At 42.7% G+C, this 21,782-nt stretch overlaps 1 protein-coding gene across 3 annotated transcripts in view; it reads right to left on the reverse strand.

Moving 5' to 3' along the window:
* The window catches only part of Slik (Sterile20-like kinase), a 127,809-nt gene that overhangs the window by 11,394 nt on the left and 94,633 nt on the right, over nucleotides 1–21,782 (reverse strand). For all 3 annotated transcript variants that reach the window (XM_037426854.2, XM_037426853.2, XM_075876285.1), the window contains exons 15-19: nucleotides 12,616–12,744; nucleotides 10,317–10,460; nucleotides 10,117–10,246; nucleotides 4,662–4,984; nucleotides 870–995 (exon numbers count right to left, since the gene is read on the reverse strand). In XM_037426854.2, coding sequence (XP_037282751.2) covers nucleotides 870–995; nucleotides 4,662–4,984; nucleotides 10,117–10,246; nucleotides 10,317–10,460; nucleotides 12,616–12,744 — 852 coding nt within the window. The remainder of the gene's footprint in view (nucleotides 1–869; nucleotides 996–4,661; nucleotides 4,985–10,116; nucleotides 10,247–10,316; nucleotides 10,461–12,615; nucleotides 12,745–21,782) is intronic.

The following is a 21,782-nucleotide window of genomic DNA, read 5'->3' on the forward strand; positions in this document are numbered from 1 at the left end:
CTATGGCTACTGCCAATGTGACAACAGAGTTACTGTAGCCAAAAACAGATGCCACAACTTTTGAAATTTTTCTTTCTCTGATGGAAGAACTTGTTACCGAAAAGCTTACGATTTTTGAACAACAACACACACACATGCACACTTGTGGCATGGTTGCGTGTTTGCGATGTTACTTCAAAAGTCATCATGAACCAACTTACCCCTTAAGAAGTATTGATAGAGAAGCCTAGTTTAATTAAAATTTAGCTTGACTTATTACTCTCCTTTATTACTACTTAGGAGCGCACCATAAACATTGTAGAAAATGAGACCGTGCAAAGAAACATTTACATAGTCTTCTGCACGATACAGCACTTCTGAACATATTCCAGATTACGAAACAACATTGTTTTCTTTCCTTGCCTTTAATTTTTACCCGGTCAAGGCTTAGTTAAGTTTAAGTATAGTACTTCCACGGTGGTCTAGTGATTACAGTGCTCGACTGCTGACCCGCAGGTTTCAGGATGATATCCTGGCCGCAGTGGCCACATTTTCGATTGCGGCGAAAATGCTTGAAGCCTGTATACTTCAATTTAGGTGCACATTTAAAGATCACCACATGGTTAAAATTTGCAAGACCTCCACTACGGTGTCTCTTATAATCGTATGGTGGTTTTGGGACATTAAACCCTAGATATAATTATTAATTATCACTAGTTAAGTATAGTATGAGGATTCATCCATTATTTAATGCCATGCTTATGCTATGCCATCAAACTGGTACTGTCAGAACAAAGAAAAGTATTTCGTAGCACATGAGACACCATAAAAGAGGCACTAGGCAGACCAGCATTTACACCATAACCGAAGCTACATTCTGAAATGCCTACCTGCAGCTGTTCCAGTTCTTTGATGGTCGCATCAGCAGCAGCTTTCAGCTCTTCAAGCTGGCGTCTGTGCTTGAGTTCCTGGCGCTGGTGCTCAGCCTTGTATCTCTTCTTTTCTGCCTCCTGAAACTGATGGCACGAGCAAAATTCTGCATTACTTTTGCTGAAAATACCAACTGAACTCTTATGACACTCCATGAAGACTTTATAATGTAGTACTTTGCCTTCAGGCAGGACTATGAGCTAAACCACAAAAGGACACTTTAATGGGATCCTAAATTACCTCTAATGATTTCTTAACATTTTAAGTAAACACATACATCAAGTTCAAAATGCCGTCGTTATCAGCGATGCCAAATGTAGCAACGAGCCGCAGATGCCCCACAAATGACAAGAACCGATCTTTTCTCTCAAGCCATTCGTTTCGGCATTGTATGGCCTCTCACGTGTTCGCCGTGTCGTCAACTACTATACCTGTTTATCCGCTTCCACGTACTTGCGCAAGCTGCTCTTCCTCCTCACCTTGTCATCAACTGTGACCAATACGGTCGGTCAAGTAACACTGCCGTCCAAGAACAACTAGGTCATGACTACTTTTTTACGACTGTATCCACAACAGTTCAAAACTACTTCACTGAACTCAATAATGTTATCTCCCAGTATGGTCTAGGTAGTAATAGAAAACTAAAAAAAGTAAGTTTTTCAGAATGGGCAAGTTGAAATCTAATGCAGTTGAGTTTCGCAATATGGGCAAGTTGAAATTGTCTGGAAGGCTTGCACCCAGCAACCAGTACTTAACCTACACAACATTTCTCAGCGTGTTGCGATGACCACTCAAATTATAGTGGTAACCCAATGAATTTCGACTGCAGTCACCTTTCTCATTGAAAGAATGCAAAAATGATGTCTTGGTACAAATAATGAACTTTTTGCTAAAATGCAGCAGGATGTAGCAGGTTTCACCTCCTGGTGCAGTTTAGTGCAATTAGAGCAGCTATCACTGCTACTTAGATTCTTGGTGCCGCCACAATGATGCAAGAGCGAAAATGGGGGAGCCTACCTTGAGGCATCTATGATTTACCCGCCCCTGTGTATGATACCAATTATTGAGCACCTTATCAAAAAGAAAGCTCCTAGAATTATGCCATTAATATACATGAAAGCTTCAGTTTTTGCGTTTTGGAATCTAAGGAACAGCATGCTTTGCTATCTACAGTTGAAACTGCAGATGCCGAGGCAGTGATAAAGATCAACTATGGTAATTGAAAAACTTGATGATTGATTGATTTGTGGGGTTCAACGTCCCAAAACCACCACATGATTATGAGAGACGCCGTAGTGGAGGACTCCGGAAATTTTGACCACCTGGGGTTTTTTAACGTGCACCCAAATCTGAGCACACGGGCCTACGACATTTCCGCCTTCATCGGAAATGCAGCCGCCGCAGCCGGGATTTGAACCCGCGACCTGCGGGTCAGCAGCCGAGTACCTTAGCCACTAGACCACCGCGGCGGGGCGTAATTGAAAAACTTTGTTAGGCATCTTGGTGGACTTCAATCCAAAACCCAGCCTCTTAGGCATGAGAGGGTTGAGTGACGAGGGCAAGCATCAAGTGGTGAATCTCAATCTCAAGCATGCTGCACAGCCAAGAGTGTCTCAAGGTACTAAAGAAGCACCACTATAATGCTAAGCAGCAGTCTCATTATGTTCCTGGTGTCTATTAATGGCTGCATTGCAAAGTATACATATATTCTACTTGTTATTCTTAAAATAAGCAGTGTGCTATTTGTTTTTTGCACTTTTCTCGAATGTAAATTTATGACTATACAGTTTTGAGGCCTATATATACTGGCACCTAAAGAAGGCACAGACGTAATTCTTTTTGCAATAAAAACTTTAATATGTATAGAATTTAAGTAAGGGAGCAGGATGTTGAACACAAGCCTTTTTAATTAATCATCATGACTGTGACTGAAATGCAAGTGTGTTTTAATGTGCATAGTTTATTCTGCTATAAAATAATTGATCACCCCCTCCCCCCCTCAATATAAAAAAACTGCTGCTACATAACAATCTTTAGTCATTAGCTTATGGTGCCTTTTCTCAAATATCATTTTTAATTGAGCACTTTCTTTTGTTAAATCACTATAGGTGGTCAACTATAGGTCGAACTATAGGGGGTCAAGATAAGTTATCTTGGGAACAGAGCAAGTTTAGAAGGAAAATAAGTATATATTTGAAATAAGCAGTAAACGCTGCACAGGCCAGGGCAGACTCATTAAAAGTGATGAAGAAATAAAAAAAAAAAGCGTTTAACATGAGTCTACCCCCTAAACTATGGCTCTCAAATTTCCCCACAATGCAATAGGTAGAACACAAAATATAGTGCAACATACTCCATGCAATAGTCAGCAGCGTGCAATTGGTTATGCCGTCATAAAGTGCGTCATCATATATTTGAACTCTGGCTGGAGTTAGCTGGGGCGCCTTGTATACCACAGCAAACATTCCCTTAGAGTTAATAAACAGTTCCCAACCAAGCACAGACAAATACAAACAGATCTCACTTAACTGCAAACACTCATTGCCACAATGATGGCAAGCTGAATGCCATGAAAGAAAGCTAGAAAATTCATTGCACTGCCTCACACTTGTTAGTGGTTTCAAAAGTTCGAGATAACACATACTCCAGCAATAGGAACATGGGAAGACAGCACACACTAGATTCATCCACATCAGCTAGCTCATTGAGCCCTTGAACAAGCTGTGGATTACCAGCAAAGTAGGAAGTACAGGTAACATGCTCAGCTATGCAGAGGACTTATCCTATACAGACTAGGGCAAGACACACACATTTACAGCTCCTTTGTCACTGCTGCACTTCATCATTGCTGGCAACTCATTCGCATTGCCATTGACCATTTGTAGGGGGTGAGACCCACCAAAAAGAGTGAATTATGAATCACCAATGTGAAGAGGGCCCTTGTAAGCAGTTTTCTCTAACACTGTCTGATTGTTTATTGCAATCTACTTTTCATACCCTCATTTTTCTTGGGTGTCCTTGGTTGAAGGATTCCCTGTATGGTTTTCAATTCCGGGCTCACTCTAAAATAGATTAGATGTAAAGAATACTTGAGACCTTGAACCTCCCTTATATATTATATATATAAATTTTTAAAATTGATTTTACACATTATTAGGAAGCATATTCAGTGGGCATGCTACTGTAATGATTCCACAGTACTTTGGCTCAAGGAAACAAATGCAGAGGGAATTGGGGGTGCATTCCATTGTAGAATCTTTGTAGATTCTGCAATGGGATGGGAATGGATGCAATGCAATGGGATTCTACAATGAGTGCATCCCATTGTAAAATAATTTTCCGTGGTACTAATAACAATGCTTCCTACAAAAACTGCCCTTTAACATGCTAATGACAACTACTACAGTAGGGCACACCTGATACATTTTAAAAGAGACCGTAAAACAATGCTATGATTACAATGTAACAGCAGGGTTTCTAATACATGAGATCCTATGAGACTGGCGAAAAATGACACAATAGTTAGAAATATGCAGCAATGAGGAACGTAGTAGCAGGGTTCTTTTACACTACCAGCATGCTTTGCGGCAGCAGTGGCACAGCAACACTAATGAAATTCGTCCACTAGCACGAAGTTTATAAAACTATAATTGAAATGTAATGGCCAAAAAAATTAGAATTTTTTTACAGTTTCTATTTACTTGCAATTTGCAGAACCAGAAAGCCACAGACACTGTCTAACAGTCAAGTACCTTGCGCAGTCTGTCTTTGTCCTCATCTGGAGAGTCCGGACCACCATGAAGACTGATACGGAGGCTTTCTTTGAACATGAGCTCGCGTGTCTTCATCTCGGAGCGAATGCGCTTGGGTAGTTGACGGCGTTCAAGGGCTTGGCGCTTCAGCAGCTCATCCTCCCGTCGCAAGTTGAGCCGCTTGACCTGCTCTAACTCTTTTTCGTGCCGAATGAGCATCTGATGCCGTTGGAGAAAGAAGCAATCCTTGAGTTGCTTCTTAGCTAGCTGGTGTTTCTCGTGCAAGTGCCTTTCTTCAAGCTCCCAAAGGGCCGCTTCCCGTGCTGTAGGAAAGGTGGTTATCAAAAGATATGTTGTAGAACATCATATCTGATATATTCACTTTGGCTAAATTCGTAAATAAATCAAAAGTAAAATAAACCAAATAAACCGCTCAAGCCATCTTGGAAAAGTAACAAGCCTTGCATTTGTTTGCACACGTATGTGTATGTGCACACCTAAAGTGCCCTCCACACGCATGCACGCACACATATGCACACACACACACATACACACACATACACACTCGGTGCTCTAGCTAACTCAGGTCAATACTTCAAGGGCCCCTAAACACCCTAAATAATTTTTTAACATTTCAATTTAACAGTTATCAAGTTCAGAAAGCCGTCATGATCAGCAATGGCAAAGGCAGCAGCTCTACGTGCCATGGTCACCCCCCGAATTTCAAGAAACGATAGTTTTTTATTTCCAAGCTTTTTGGTAATTTTCAGCATTGACCGTGATGTCAACATTCTTATTTGCTGATGTCATCCACAAAAAGAACCTGTTCATGTGTTCGCAAGCACGTGCGCTTGCCCAGGAGAAGACCCGACTTGACGAAAGGAGCATAGCGAAGAAAAAAGCGTAACAATTGAGGGCCTCGTTTGTATCATTATACGTATGTAACTCCACTATTACACCACTGTTTAGAAAAATTCTCCAGGCTACGAGTTCATTGCAGCCTCAAACAGAAGTACAACATGACAACTACCGTATTTAATTGAATCTAGGCCCATTAAAAAAAATTTCTTTGTATAAAATTTCAGGGTCACGTTAGATTTGAGGATTTTGAAAAATGCGCCATTTTTCATTGAGAAAAGTGGTGTACAACTAGCACCACCTAGACTGTATGGTAGTCGTTAATAGCTGAGCCAACACCTGGCTCAAGTACAAACGTGAGGTTGCTATTTTGATTTTTGTGGCGAGTGTTGAGGCGAACCATTTGTCATTTCGAGTCGCGCTCCGAGTAGTCTGTGCATGGCATAGCTCAATGGCGCCAAACAGTCGGTATCATTATAGTGCCACCTATAAAGGGAAAGTTGTACTAGTTGAGGAGTCGTTGTCCAACTTTCAAGCTGGGTGGGACTTGGGAGTGGACAAAAGAAATGTGCGTCATTGGAGGGGCTGCAGCGTGGGACTACATCTCTGGAACTTTGATTATGCGCTCATTTAAGAAGCGTGGCATATCCATTGCGCTTGACGGCACCAAAGAACACGCACTGCTTGAAGACAGGGACAAAGAAGGCAGCGAAAAGAGAAGCGGTGATGACGACTCGGAATGAGCGTGGCATCTTTATAATCAAATAACTAAAAGCAGCGCGGAAAAAAAAAAAAAAAAAACGACAACAAAGAGACACACACAACAGGACTAGCGGCTGTATGTTTCTCGAGTTGTCTGCATCATGAACCAACTGCTCTGTTTTATCTTCGTGAAGAGAAAGGGAAACAACTTTATTTATCCCATATTAGAAGGCGAGGGATCCTAAACGCGGTAGGCCTCTTCTACCACCTCAGCCCACCTCACGATAGCCTCCTGAAGGTCGGGGTTGTAGCAGCGCAAACCAGCCTCCCACAACACTTTGTGAACATTGTTTTCACTGTTTGGTTTGGCCTACATTCGTGGCAAGTTTTTTTTCCCCTAGTCCTCGAATGTTTTGGGGTCTGCTTAGAATCGGGGTCGGCCTAGATTCAAGTAACTATAGCAAGTTCTGACCTTTGGTGATTTAAAGGCCCTTAAAAATGTTCTGAACCACTTTTCAAAGTAATCATTGAACACTGAATTACCTCCGCACTATTAGTTTTCACTGCCTCATGAATTATTTGCTGCAAAACTTTCTTCAATCTGTCACAAACCAATGGAGTTACAGAGGTTTGATGCATGCTTTAGGTATTGGCCCAGATGCATGATATAATGCTGTTTTCATGGGGCTTATATCAGCCAAACAGGATGCCTTAATAAGATGACAAGGGAATATGCTGTCTCCCTGAAGACAACGGCACCATGTTAACAACTGATAGGCAATTACAGAGAATGTACGTGGCGGGCGCATCTCGAGCAAGTTTTCATTATAGCAAAAAGGGCTGACGGGAGATAACGGAAGCAATCAAAGAGGCATGCACGTGTGCCAGTGGTTCTCACAAAGAAGGAACTGTCATATCCTTTAAGCAGGTAAAAATCTGTTTATAATAACATTAAAGGGGCCCTGCAACACTTTTTGAGCATGGTCAAAAAACGCTGCCGATCGGTAGTAGAAGCTCCCGCGAACACGCGAGGCAAATATTATAGCGCGGCACATGTCCTAGAATTCAGAATAAACTATCAAAGTCCGCTGGAAATTGCTTTCTTTTCTCTTGACGGATGACCGAGGAAACTCAAAAATCACTTGTAGAAGACCATCCATCAGCCATTGGCTGATTTGAACATGGCGTGCTCGGTCATTGCAAGCTCGCCGCGGGAAGCCGCAGCTTGTCCACGCGTGCACGCGCCATCACCCTGAAATAGCTGCGTATTCAAAGAAAAAAGAAGAAAAAGTGTTCAAGGTCACGATACGTGCGTTACGTATTTTCTTTGCCCATACCATCCCTCCCTGTTTAGCTTCCAGCGCTTTCGTCATGACAAGAGAAGGGAGAATGCGATTGCAGCCTGTGACAAGTCACTCCAACTTCACTCGTACTGGACGTATTCTTATAATTTCTGTGGCGTTAAATTCGTGAGGCAATAAGTTTTTTTAGTGTATCCGTTCCATAGTTACTTGAAAAAGTATTTCAGTGCCCCTTTAACACCATTTAATGCTGGGTATCTGTTAGTGACTTTAAGTGTTTGGTTACTTTACCTGCGTGCACAGAAATAAAATTTCAGTTAGTCTAGCCTTGTCTGTTCTCTCCTTGTCCATTGTTTTCAGTTCCACTGCTTGAACCAGGATTAGTCATTATCATTGCCACTACACGATGGTGAATGCAAAGGGCGAGTTTGCATACCGTAACAACAATTACATGATTTGATTACAAATGCAGTTTGAAACTATACATAACTTTACTTATATACTTGCGTAACATGTTGCCATAGGAGGTCACCCTGCCAGTTTCTCCGAAACTTTGGGCCCTCCTGCTGTACTCTTATAACCATGTAACGGAACTGAATTATGCAACTTAGAAGTGTGGCAGTTTGGGCTAGTGGGTATGACATGACGGTATTTAGAGCGCGAGAACAGAATGACGACAAAGAGACAAGAAGGACACGAGCGCTCGTGTCCTTCTTGTCTCTTTGTCGTCATTCTGTTCTCGCGCTATAACTACCGTAATGAATTATGCAATAAACATGACGACTTGTTCAGCTAGCAGCAACAATTCACATCGCATGTTCTCGACATCCTGGAGAATCACACACACTACAGGATGTAATAGCGAGTGGCTATTGTCGCATGGGCCACCACCCTATGCACGGCTGTTGCAACATTTCATAAATATTGGGCACCAAATTTGTTATTGACCATAAGGGGCAGTTCGTGTCCTGTTACCTAATTCAATAAATGCTGCCTAAGAGTGATGATAATGGACATCAAGTAAATAGTCTTATTTCATCACCCAAACAATGTTATTTTCTTGATTACCTTGTGAAGGGAAAACGTGGGCAAGCGCTATGAAGATAAGAGAAACCTCTGTCTTTTACATGGACATAAACGCCCATTAGTTGCAGTCTACTCAGCAGAATTGTCACCAAGTAAATAAGATTTCATTCTATCAAGATAATGCTTACTGATTTCATAATTTTCTTGACTACCTTATGAAGGGAAAAGGTGGGCAAGCACGATGAAGATATAAGAACCTCGGCCCTTCCCAACTCATCCGTTCCTTTAGAACACATAAAGCAGCACTGTTGCGACCCTAGAATTAGACCGTAACTGCAGCCTAACTAAACAATAAGAAGCTGGCACATGTACAGTCATGCTTAATATGAGTTGCAACATGCTGACTGGGCTCAAAATTGTGCCAACGCTGCAAATCGACACCTACATAGAAAAATATTGGTGAATTAAACTCTCTCAGCTAGTGCGATTTTCTGAACCATAATAAAAATACCAAACAGCACTTTGTGTTTTTTATATCTGTTTAAATTCTCTTTCATATTTTTATCATGAAACCTCACCAACTCACCCAATCTGCTTGTCTTCTGCAGTTCTTTTTTTTTTTTTGAACCAATTCAGTCTTTGTCGATGACACTGTAAAGGCTTGGCACCAGTGTAACTACAGTCAGTGCATTGCAACTCGCACTTAGCCCGACTGTATTGGACAGCCTGCCCGCACTTCTTATGTGTGAATGTCAGAGCCCCCTAGCAGTTAAATTTTGCATCGATTTGCACATTGAGACTTCATTACAGAAAAAAACAGCAATAGGTTTGCACGCAAAGCTGACTTTGTTTCCACACTATGAAAAAGAGACTAAGAGAAAGAAAAAATGGGGGGCAGGGGGAACTGCAATGATGAAGCTTCAACATATCTCTCTATCAAGGAGGGTGAATGCATGGAAAGCATGGGAGTTATGACAGGCAGGGAGGTAAGTGTTCATACAACTAGCTTAGAGGAATACAGTTAGATCGTTTTATAAGAGGCATGCTCCGGGCAGCTGTTCTTGTCTGTTATACGAGATGTCTCTTATAAACAAGGTACCTCGTATGCACTTTCTTACGAACTTGTACTTTAATGTAGGCACACTGGTGTTTCTTATACCCATTTGTCTCTTATTTCAGCGTCTCTTATAGAAGAGTTCGATTGTATTTCATTAACACAAACATTTTGCTTATACAAGACTTGCACTTGAGTATGGTTCAGGCACAGGTGGCCTTCATTAGCAAACTGCCATTATTTACAATGGAATACAATGAATACTACAAATAGGGAGCCAGCAAATGATTTGCATAGCTCTACATTTCAAGAATGTAGAGGACTACTCTAAAGAAAACCAATGAGTTTTAAAAACGGCAAATAGAACTGATTCATGGATATGCGGGGTTTACAGTCCCAAAATCACCATATGATTATGAGAAATGCTGATTCAATCTAGATGTTGAATGAAAGGAATTGTAGACAATGCTGAACTTTATGCATGATACGATCACTACCAGTAAAAACTACTAACCTCGAAGTAGTTGCTGCTTTTGCTGTAGGAACTGTTTCTCAAGAAGAGCAATCTTCTCTCGATGGCTGTCGCTCAGCCTCTTCATGGATAATTCATGCTGCTCATTCAGTTTCTCCACAAAAAGTCTCTCCTACACGTGGAGAGAACAAGAATTATGTTTCTGACTGCAGAGAATTCAAGCAGAATAATGTAAAATTTACCTTTTCAGCTTGATCCAAATCCATCTTTTCCTTGCGAACCCTAAACATGTCCTTTCGCTTTTCCTTTGGCATGAGCTCAACTTCTTGTTTCAAAAGCTTTGCTTCATTCTTCAAGCTCTCTCTGAATGCTTTTAGCTCTCGTTCCTGCAAAATGCAGGTTGCAGAAATTAACAATATTTCACATGCTTAAAGTGCGGAACTCGAGATCAATGTTGAGCAAATGCAGTTCTTTGCCATCCGCTGAAATCCAACTTCACGGTCATTTCCAGTACTTCAATTAGAGGTGTGAGCAGGCTTTGGGTAGCCTAAAAGCCCGAGCCCACCCCGGCCATGTTTTTGTCAGGTGGGCCATGCCAAATGCAAAGCCCGAATCAAGTCCTAAATATAGGCATGCCGGAACTGTTTTGCAATGTGTATTGTCTTCTCTGCGGCCGCTCCCCACCTCCCTTTCCTGGCTCTCTTTTTATTTATGGAGAACTATGGTGGCTGTGGAACCACTGTAGATTTCTTCCACTAAGTTTATGTAGAGTTCTTCGGTGCCCTGATTCCATAATGCCTGCATTACTGCTGATGTCTCGACTGAGTCAAACGCCTTCTCGTAATCTATGAAGTCTATGTACAGGGGTTCCTTTTTTTCCGCGCATTTCTCTATTACCTGATTGATAGTATGAATATGTTCTATTGTGGAGTAGCCTGTACGAAATCCTGCGTGGTCCTTTGGTTGATTGAACTCTAATGTCACCTTAATTCTATTAGCTATTATTTTTGTAAATAGTTTGTAGACAACAGACAGTAAGCTGGTCAGCCTGTATATTTTCAAATCCATGACGTCTCCTTTCTCATGGATTAAGACGATGTTGGCGTTCTTCCAAGATTCTGGTACCCTTCCCATCAAGAGACACTTCGTATAGAAATGGCCAATTTTTTTAACACAATTTTTCAACCATCTTTCAGGAGGTTCGTAGTTATCTCATCCTCACCGGCTTTGCCTCCTTCCATTCCTTCTAAGACTTTTCTTACTTCCCCTGTAGTTACTGGTAAGATGTCGATTTCCTCTGGACTATTATTGTTTCTCACCATTTCATCGTGGTTATTTTGGCTTCTGTACAGCTCTCTGTAGAACTCCTCTGCCACCTTGACTATCCTATCCATATTAGTTATGACATTGCCTTCCTTGTTCCTCAATGCATACATATGATTTTCGCCTATGCACAAGTCTGCCTTTGTAACTTTTAGGCTTCTGCCGCTTTTTACAGCCTCCTCAATTCTCTCCATGTTAACCTTCTGACATCGGCTGCCTTACGCCGATTAATTAACTTTGAAAGCTCCACTACCTCTATTTTGTTGGTTGCATTTGAGGCTTTCATGGTTCGTCGTCTCTTAAGATTTTTTGTCTCCGAGCTAGTTTGCCAGTATCCTGTACAGTGACTGTACCTCCGACTTCCATTGCAGACTCTTTGATGATACTAGTAAGTTTATCGTTCAATGTGTCAACGCTAATATCAAATTTATTCTGAAGCGAAACTCTGAATTCCTGTTTTTTGCCCTCTCACCGGTAGTTCATTATTTGTCTTCTTGTTTTTTTAAATCTAGGTGAATGAGAGCTTTAATCATTCTACAGTTACTGCATATGATCTTGCAAACTACTTCTACGTCCTGTACAATGCCTGGGTGTGCATATAGAATGAAGTAATTTTATTTTTAGTTTCACCATTGGGACGTGTGTCCCTGTGTGCATTTGCACATATCTTTAGCGCCACTTCATAATGTTTCACTCAATAAAAAAATTACAACAAGGTCACCTTCCATGCGCATGCTTCGTATAACATCAATTCCCAAGGTATGTGGGATCTGCTAAACTATTTTTTTCTTTGTTTCAGCAGTGACTGCAGTGCCCACTGTTCCCTCGTGTCTGTGGCAAAACAGGGACCAGGCATTGCTGGAAAACAAACCTTTGAAGCTGCCAACTAACCAGCACAGCCAACAACTATCTCTGAATACTTTGAATAATTTAAAATTCCTTATATTCCATTTTTGTATGCACTGTTAATTTGAAAACCTGCTTAATTTGCAGATTTCTTACAGTCCTAGAGGCTTTCAATTAATGAGGTTTTACTCTAGTTCGTCTGAAGAATTTAAATTAGCAATAAATAAAATTGACCCTGGGGAGTTAGATTTGGCAAAAAAATTCGACCCTCAAACGTTTAAAAATGGCCTGCTTGCACCTACTACCAAAATGACGGATAAAAAGAAAAAGAGTCGTCCTTCCTTGCTTCTTACAGGCTCATGAAAGTCATACCTGTTCAGTGCGAATGCGCCTAGAGGCATATTTCAAGTCCAAGTCCTGTTGCTGTTCAGCCTTTTCCACCTGCTGCTTCTGAGTACGATTCAGTGCTTCTAAGTCATTGTCGTAATCTCGCAGAAGAGTCTGGAAATAAAAAAAAATAGATTCAAATTGAACTAATTTATAGGAATAGCAACAGTCTAAAGTTGAAACTGTATAGCAGGTTCTCCTGGAGCCTCTGCTGAAAGTCTTGCAACAGTTGTAAAACTTTTGATGCGAAAATTCAGGGGTGTGATCATCATATAGTTTGTAGCTATTAAAAGAAGATGCGATCTGAAAAAAAAAAAAAAAAAGTTGCGATAATCTGAAGCACAGCTGCTCGATGAAAAACACACGGTGCAGCCTGCCGCGTCTAGACTCAGGTAATAGGCATGAGCGTGGAAGCGGAGTTGACAGTTGTCGCCGCATCTCGCTAGGAGGGCGCCCAGTAGTAGGGGAGAGCACTTGCGGGTGGGAAGGAATGTGTATTCAGTGGGCAGGTCGAGATAGCGGTTGTTTTTCTTCACATGACTCGCTCGAATTGAGCACCACTCAAGAGAGTTTGCGGATGTGGGATATTTTCTGCTTCAGGCAGAATGCTGTGTAACTGTTGTGTGCCGTTGTGTTCTACGAATGCGTCAAAGGATTTGCAAATAGGCTACCACAAGTTTCCTAGTAACGCAGAACGCAGGGCAACATGGCTGTGAAATATTTCCTGTGAAGGATCCGGTGGGAAGGGAACAGTATGGCAGCCGAATGACAGGTCCCTAGTGTGCAGCTGGCATATTACGGAGCAGGACTACAAAGAAGACCGTGAAGTTGAGGGTACTTTTGCCAACAGCCATGCCGACTGTGTTTCCCGGCTATCCAAGCTACATGAGCACGCCTACTCCGATGAAGAAGCGGCCACGCTTGGAAATGGAAGATGATAATGCGCTGTCGCTTGCCGGGTGCTCGGGTAATGCTGCTTCAGAAAACAGGCCTGTCACTAGCCAGAACGGCTTGTCAAGTGACAGCGCTAAAGTCACGACATGCCCAACGAATCCAAACTGGGCATAATTTTCAGATGCATGATGTCAAAGTACATTTGACGAAGCTTTTATATATATATATATATATATATATGAAGAAACACACTGATTCCAAGTGAAAATCACTCTCGTATGACTGCAGGCCCTTTAAGAAAAAGTGGACGACTCCGAGAAGCGTGCACAGTTTTATGAAAATAACATTGATATTGTCGTTCTATGAAGGTGCTCAATGGTGCTGCGCAAGGAGATAAGACTGCCGCGTTCATTAGAAAACAATTCCACAGTTTCTCGATGAAGAAGCCCCACTATAATTACATTGCCCTGATTTTCACAATGCTTGTATCTATGGTCAGTGGTGCAACAGCCAAAATACAATTTGAAGCACGTTAAGGAGAAAAATTCATACATTTTTTCAATCGTGAGATATCAAATTTGGAGCAGTATAAATAAGAAGGCTTACATTAAAAAAAGTATGTATAAACAATTCAACATCATCTAAATCATGCACTGTGAATATGAGCACTGCTATTTCAATGAAAGTAGTATTTTGAACCACCTCACTGAGCAAACAGTGATGAAGTTCATATTAGCATTCACTGCGCCTGTTAAATCATCTGACAGGCTCTGCGAATTTAAATATGGATCTGCCAAGCTTGCGACCTTGAAATTTGGGAGATTTGTAAAACCGAGAAGTAGAGGTGACGAGGAAAAAAAAATGGCACACAATTCAGTTTTTTATTTTAGTGAAGCAGAAACATTATACCCTGCTACATATGGTTGCCAGTAGCTTATTTAGATGTCAGTTATTATGCCAGTACTCAGAATTATGCGGCGTACAAATGCATGAGTAACCTAGCAAAATTTGCTGTGTTTCGTAAATAGCGCTAACAGCCCCTTCCAAATCTCAATACACTTTTCCACTAAGCACCAGTGTACTGCGGGAAAGGTGGCTGCAGCATTCTCTGCACGGCTTAGAACCAAAGCCAAGAAATTTTCTAACCACTGCACCTACTCCCCCATCCCCCCCCCCCTTCCCACCTTTTTTTTCTTCTTTCACCGGGCGGTTGGTGCCACTTTGGCCCCCTTGCAAAGCACGTTCCACAAGGTAACATAACAACGGCGCGCACCCGTTGGCCTGGCGATGGTCACCATCATCATCATCAGCCTGACTACGTCCACTGCAGGACAAAGGCCTCTCCCATGTTCCGCCAGTTAACCCGGTCCTGTGCTCGCTGCTGCCAATTCATACCTGCAAACTTCTTAATCTCATCTGCCCACCTAACCTTGTCTCCCCTAACCCGCATGCCTCCTCTGGGGATCCAGTTAGTTACCCTTAATGACCAGCGGTTATCCTGTCTACGTGCTACATGCCCCGCCCATGTCCATTTTCTCTTCTTGATTTCAACTATGATATCCTTAACCCCCGTTTGTTCCCTAATCCACTCTGCTCTCTTCTTGTCTCTTGAGGTTACACCTACCATTTTTATTTCCATTGCTCGCTGCGTCGTCCTCAGTTTAAGCTGAACCCTCTTTGTAAGTCTTCAGGTTTCTGCTCCATAGCTAAGTACCGGCGAGATACAGCTGTTATACACCTTCCTCTTGAGGGATAGTGGCAATCTACCTGTCATGACTTGAGAGCGCTTGCCAAATGTGCTCCTCTTTGTAAGTCTCCAGGTTTCTGCTCCATAGCTAAGTACCGGCAAGATACAGCTGTTATACACCTTCCTCTTGAGGGATAGTGGCAATCTACCTGTCATGATTTGAGAGCACTTGCCAAATGTGCTCCACCCCATTCTTATTCTGGCTACGGTAATGGATATCAATTGCCAGGGCCGTAGCCGGAATGTCACAACTTGAAAACAAGACAAAAAAAAAAAGTTTTATGTGTGACTGCTAAGGCAATCAACATGGTCACTGGCAACGCCGGCGTTCCCAGCACGTCGAGCTTGTTCGCGCGAGGAAAACACGGCACACGCTTCCAGCTTTAGTTCTTAACAAGCCATAGCCGCGGTTCCAGGCTAGGAAATTTACATTTCCCACGAAGCGGTGGTGGCTACAGCAATGCATTTTTGTCTTTAAAGTTCCGCTGTCTTTCCGATAGGTATCCGCTGCGGTCAACAGACCGATGGGTGCGCACATTGTTACTTTATGTGGTCATATTTTAGGTACATTCTAGGCACTATAGTTGAGGTCTGCACACTTTGACGGATGGCGCAAACTGCAGGTGGCCAACGTGGCCTGCATTTTTCACCGAAACTAGTGCACCTCAAAAAATTTTGAGGCTGGCTGGACATTTTGGAGCAGCGTGGTGAAAATAAGTTGAGCGTTGTCGATAGGACGATTACCAATATAGTTAACGTTATGGCAAGTTAATTGCAACCCTTTCAAAACTAACAAGCACATAGCAGTTTCGCTGTCAAGCCGCAATCCGCTACTCTAACTTTTGGATGCCCTAGAGTCTCCCCTACTGGTGGCGTCGCGACGACAAGTCTGAGCACTAGGCGCGCCATACGATGTCCACTTCATGCAGCAGGCCGCACTATGCGGTTTTCATTGAGTGGCCGTGATCTGTAGGCTAGGGCAATAAAATTTTTTGCTGCAGTTAAGTTTTATAGTAGGTTTCATAGTTTTCGCTTTATGCCATGACAATGAGTCAAGTATCGTTCACTTTGGACAAACATTTTATTCCGCTAAGCCTTTATGGTTCTGAGCCATTAATGGCTCATATTGCTCCACATTAACTGTAGAATGCAAATAACTATAAAGAAAATCAAGAAAGTGCACATAAAAGACGCTTTAATGGACAAGAAAAATTATAATGTGGCACATAAGACACTTTAATGGACAAGAAAAATTATGTGAGAATTTTTAGAATGCTCAGCCCCCATACGAATTCCTTAGTCTAAGTTCGTAATACCGTATTTACTCACATACTGAACGCACTTTTTTTCTCGAAACATAAGAGCAAAGTTGGGGGAGTGTTTATTATGCGTGGAAGATTTTATGAACACTTTTTCAAGAGCAAGAAATGCGGCAATGCAAAAAAAAGCTAAGTCGAAGCAATACTTTTTTGCAGACTAGTTGGTTCATACTTGAAAAATTGAATTGCTGCACAAACTTGAAGAAAAAAACAAGAGAGACAGGAAAGAGCGCAGACTACCAACTGTTGAAAAATTGAATTGCTGCACAAACTTGAAGAAAAAAAACAAGAGAGACAGGAAAGAGCGCAGACTACCAACTGTTTATAAAACAGTTGGTAGTCTGCGCTCTTTCCTGTCTCTCTTGTTTTTTTCTTCAAGTTTGTGCAGCAATTCAATTTTTCAAGCTAAGTCGCTTAGCCTTACAGCTTCCTTGTAGCACTTCACTCATCTTCGGTGGTTGGTGGCGCTATCTTCTGCAAGCTGTCCCCCGCACCGCCCGTGCATGCCATAAAAGCGTTTCACGGCTATCTTTTCTCGCAATCGTTTAACAGCAACAGTAGTACCTGCTGTGATCTTGAGGGGTGCCCAGGAGCATGCTCTAAAACGCACTTTGCCAACTTTGCTGCAATCTCGCATGACCGCTGCACTGCCGCCGTTGACGTTGCATCAAGCTAGCACCGAAACATCAGAACAAACTGCCAATAAAAAGATTAACTAAAAGCACGTGCGGATAACAAGCGCAAAGAACAAATTGCATTTGGAACGAAAATTGAAGGCGCTACCATGTTGCAGAAATAGTTGCAATCTTTTTTGGGTGACAAGCAATTTTTTTTGGGTGACAAGCAAGAAAGCTAGCACGCGATGGCGACGAATAGCACTTCGTGTCAGCCGTGGCGACAGCAAACGCTGTTGTCGCTAGAAAATTGTGTGCATATGGTTGAGCCTTGAAGTTTCGTATTTGCAGGAAATGACCGTTGGTTAGCACAAGCAGTTTCGTGACCTTCTCTCACAGTGTGCTTGTCAGCTATGATGTCTCTACACTCTCATTACTCCCTCGTGAATCCCACTGTTGGTGCATAGATATAATTAAAAAAGACTGGGAACGTGTCGTGCACAGATGAAAAGAAAAACAATACAGCGAGTGGCAGCGGGTGAAGGGGGGGAGGGAGGGAGTGAGCCAAGGTGGGTAGGCGTAATGTTAAAAAACAAAAGAGATCCAATGGCCAAGGAGGTGCCGGGTGTCATTTTGCAGGACTGCAGAGGATGAATGTATAGGGTGAGTTTATTACGCGGGGGAAAAAAATATCTAAATTTTGACTATTGAAGTTAGGGGTGCGTTCATTATGTGAGGGTGTTAATTATGCGAGTAAATACAGTAATTATACAGGCAATATAAAATTTTAAACGAGGTACTACGAGTGATTTCTGCAGCAGTTGGCTTCGTTATACGTACACGGGGAGAGGTCACACGTTTTCTGCACACTGCTTCTGCAGATGCCAAACAAAGACGTCTCTTTCTAAACCTTTGCATTAAAATGCAGTGCAAAAGATAGCAAAACTGGGGAAAAAAAAAAACTTCTGCACGATAACCAGTAGACCTGGTAACAGTGCACTGTCCACTGCATGAAAATGAACATGCACTGCTAGCTGTCTCTACTCGGCGACAACTTTTCTTGACAGCACTGTGGAAACTACAAAACCAAAGTGCGTGCCTGCTGCCGCGCCAAAAAAATAGTACTGTTAACTGGTGGTTTTATCACTTGCCTTCCTGAAATACATACTGCTTTATTTATTATGAGACTAAAACAGTTGCTGGAGGTCGTAGGAACAACATTACAGTTGTTGTTCGCGTTACCAAAATGCTTTCCTTTTCTTAGACAGCGCCCCCTTTTCAGCACACCCGTTTTCTAAGGAAACATGATGTTCGTGACGCGACCCAGCAGCTGCAAATGTCTAGTTCTAAAAAAATTTTAATAAGACACAAAAATGTGCACTAAACAGTCAAAATGTTTTTCACTCTTTATTCATATTTTTATGTGTATGTTTTTATAAACGTGATAACGTTGCGAGCAAGCAAAACCTAAACCAGCCACAAGCTGCCATACTACTTGTGAAGCAACCCGAATCTGTGTTGAGTTTTTGCTGTTATAACTTCCTTTACTTTTTTCTCCTGCATAATGATTATTTGATTGAGTACAATACATGCAGGTGCTATGCTTCACACTTTTACACTGCAGTCTCAAATTTGAGCGCAGTGATCAAGCTACTTCCTCTAAAATTGTAGGGCATGGTGACAGCAGTTAACCTTTCTATAAATCAAAGTTTGCAATAAAAATTGGGTAATTTAAATGTGCTGAGATTCAATTTTAAGCAAATGAAACAATTGTATAAACCAGACTTACTCAAGTAGTGAACCCACTCGCCTAATGAACCCACCCCCCAACTTGGTCCTTGAAAATAAAAATCCGTTTTTTATGTAGTATCTCAGCGTTTTATTTTGGTGCGATTGCCAGTGCAGTTGACGACTGAAACAATGTTAAATCATGCCAATATATCACAAAATAACAATGCAATAAAAGTCAAAACATAGTTTAACAACTATGCTAAACAGCTGTGAGCAACGTGGGTGCGAATGACGTCACTCGAACTATAGAAGTTGCGCATTTAGCAGCCGGGCGCCATCTGTCGAATGGAGAAAAAACCTGCTTATAGCACCACGCAAGCATAATGGCGTGAAAAAAAAAAAAAAAAAAAAAAAAAAAAAAAAAAACCAGCTGCGCCCATCGCGACGTGCACCCACAACGTGGATGCGCCCCTATCTGACACTGAACTTATGTTGAAGATCGGCCAGTACATTAGCAACATCAACAGTTTTAAACTTAAGGGGGGCAGACTGGTCTTAGACATTTCTTTATTTATTCAGTGATATTGATCAAACTGCACAAGACTATGCAGTTTTTCTTCTGATTTCAAATGTTTAATTAGTTTTCCTGTAACTCATCTTGTTCCTGAGATAACTTAAGTTCACTTCCTAATGCTTAAAGCCACCATAGAAAAAAAAGTGCTGAATTAAAAGTGATACTTAGGATATGCCCACATAGACTTATCACTATAGGTTGAAAGCCTGCAAGAGTTTTTTTTTTTGTTTTTAGGTCTTTCTTGGTTATTTTAAAGCAAAATGATCCATCAATTTTATAAACCAGATGGGGTTGTGTTACAAATTTGATGAGTAATTAACTAAAAATGCTTGTGCTCTAAATTTTACTCCCATACTTGCATACACACATAGAGGTTTTCCATTGCAAAAAAAAATTATCGTTGTACCTGCCCTAGCTACAGAGATATTGAGGCCTCAAAATTCAACAGTGGTCAATTTACTTTTTCGAGAAAAATGGAAAAAATTGAAAACACATAGCTTCTTGAAAAAGCAACAATCATGGTGCGCATGTTTTGCAATCCTCATGAAGGTGCTCATAAATTCGTAGCAGAGCTTCCAACACATGTGCCGGCAAATTACAAAGAAGCCTCGAAGTCTGTTCCCCATTTTTTCGCAGGTTCTGCGTGTTAACAGCACTAAGGATATGGACAGTTAGAATGACATTACAAAAAAATTACCACTTCGTAGTGTATGAAAATTTGCAGAGAGATGGAAAAATCTTGCAGAAACCTAATATGGCAATTTTAAGAAATGAATTTTTTTGTCACTTTTGGTCCCAAAGACCAGTCTGCTTCCTTAAAGTTGGTCGAGCATGGGCTGGAGCATGGGAACTGACCGGCCGGATGACACTTTCAGGGTTGATCCGTTTGCGTTGGCCTGTAATAGCGAGTTTGCTTTCAGCTTCCTTGCGATAGGTGTCTCGGCACGTGCGGTGCAGGTCGTGGGTGTACAGTTCTGTGCTACAAAAAAAGTTTTTCGCGCTTTTCGCAGGCCAAGTTTACCCTTGTAGAGAGCAAAGTTCTCTAAGAGGCTGTGTAGTCCCACCACTGAAATAGAAGGCTAGCAGCGGTTGGACAGGAAGTTTTTAATGCCATCATACAAGTTTTTGCTGTTATAACTTATGGTGGCCCCGCTACTAACTGGAGTGGACGATCACCGCGGGTTCACGCTTAGCGAGCCACAGGGCCGCTACTCCGTTCACTCGCGTGTAGCGCACCGCTCCGTGCGCGCTCAACTAATAAGGCGTTTAGCGCGGCACGGCAATTAGACAGTGTTCTAATGCAAAAGTACACAACACTTTATTGCCTCTGGCGGCACCCCGCACAACAGTACAACGTCCGCTCCCGGGACGCGGGTAGCAAAGGCACCCACACGCGGACGTTCACAATAAGGGGAAAACCGCGAGCACGTCGCAGCTGGCAATGGCGAGTTTGACACGCCGGTCGGGAAAAGGTCCCCCGCGGCTACGCTGCGCACTCTCACGATGGCCAATGGGCCTGGTCGCGAGTGTTAGGGCAAACCTCGTACACGTAGGCCTACGGCAAGTGCGGCTCGTTGTGGTACGACCACTTCAAGCACTAGGCACCGCTCTGGGCTTAGCGTACGCTACCGAAGCCAGCAATCAAGTAAACACGCCTGCCGGGGTGCCCAAGGCCACACCAGGCAGGCTACAGTCCGCGAGTCCCAAAGGGGACGCGGACGAAGGAAAACACGTGCTTACCCGGCGCCGACCACGGAAAAGAGACCGCTCCCTCGACGCGCGCGTACCGCGTGCCGTGCCCGCACGTGGCGCCATCTATCGCCACGTGGTGTTAACAGAGCAGGAAAGCAAAAGGGTGTGGCCGTGTGGCGGAATGCCCGCGAAATGGTCGCGGGCGCGCCTCAGATCCCCACATCCTCCTCTCCTTAATTCACCCTATATACCGGTCTGCAAAGGCAGCCAGTCGTCGCCCATGCATGCAAAGGCGTCATGCAATGGGCAACAGCTAGCCTCAGCCTCACTCTGCAACTGCTGCTGAAGAAAAAAAATAAAACAACACAAGAATACACTTGAGAAATACAATGGTTCCGCGGAAGAGGGGTAACGGGAGTTCATGATGCTCACGCAAGAGCGCGTCCACGGCTCGGAGGGGAAGCGTCACATAATGTTTGACTTGGGTGACTGCGTGGATGCGAGAGTGCAAGGCGAAAGTTCTGGTTGAGGCCCTCATGCGAGGAAAGGGCTCACCTTCATCTCCTCGATCTTGACGACAG

Source organism: Rhipicephalus microplus, chromosome X, assembly GCF_043290135.1.
Source record: "Rhipicephalus microplus isolate Deutch F79 chromosome X, USDA_Rmic, whole genome shotgun sequence".
Taxonomy (NCBI): Eukaryota; Metazoa; Arthropoda; class Arachnida; order Ixodida; family Ixodidae; genus Rhipicephalus; species Rhipicephalus microplus.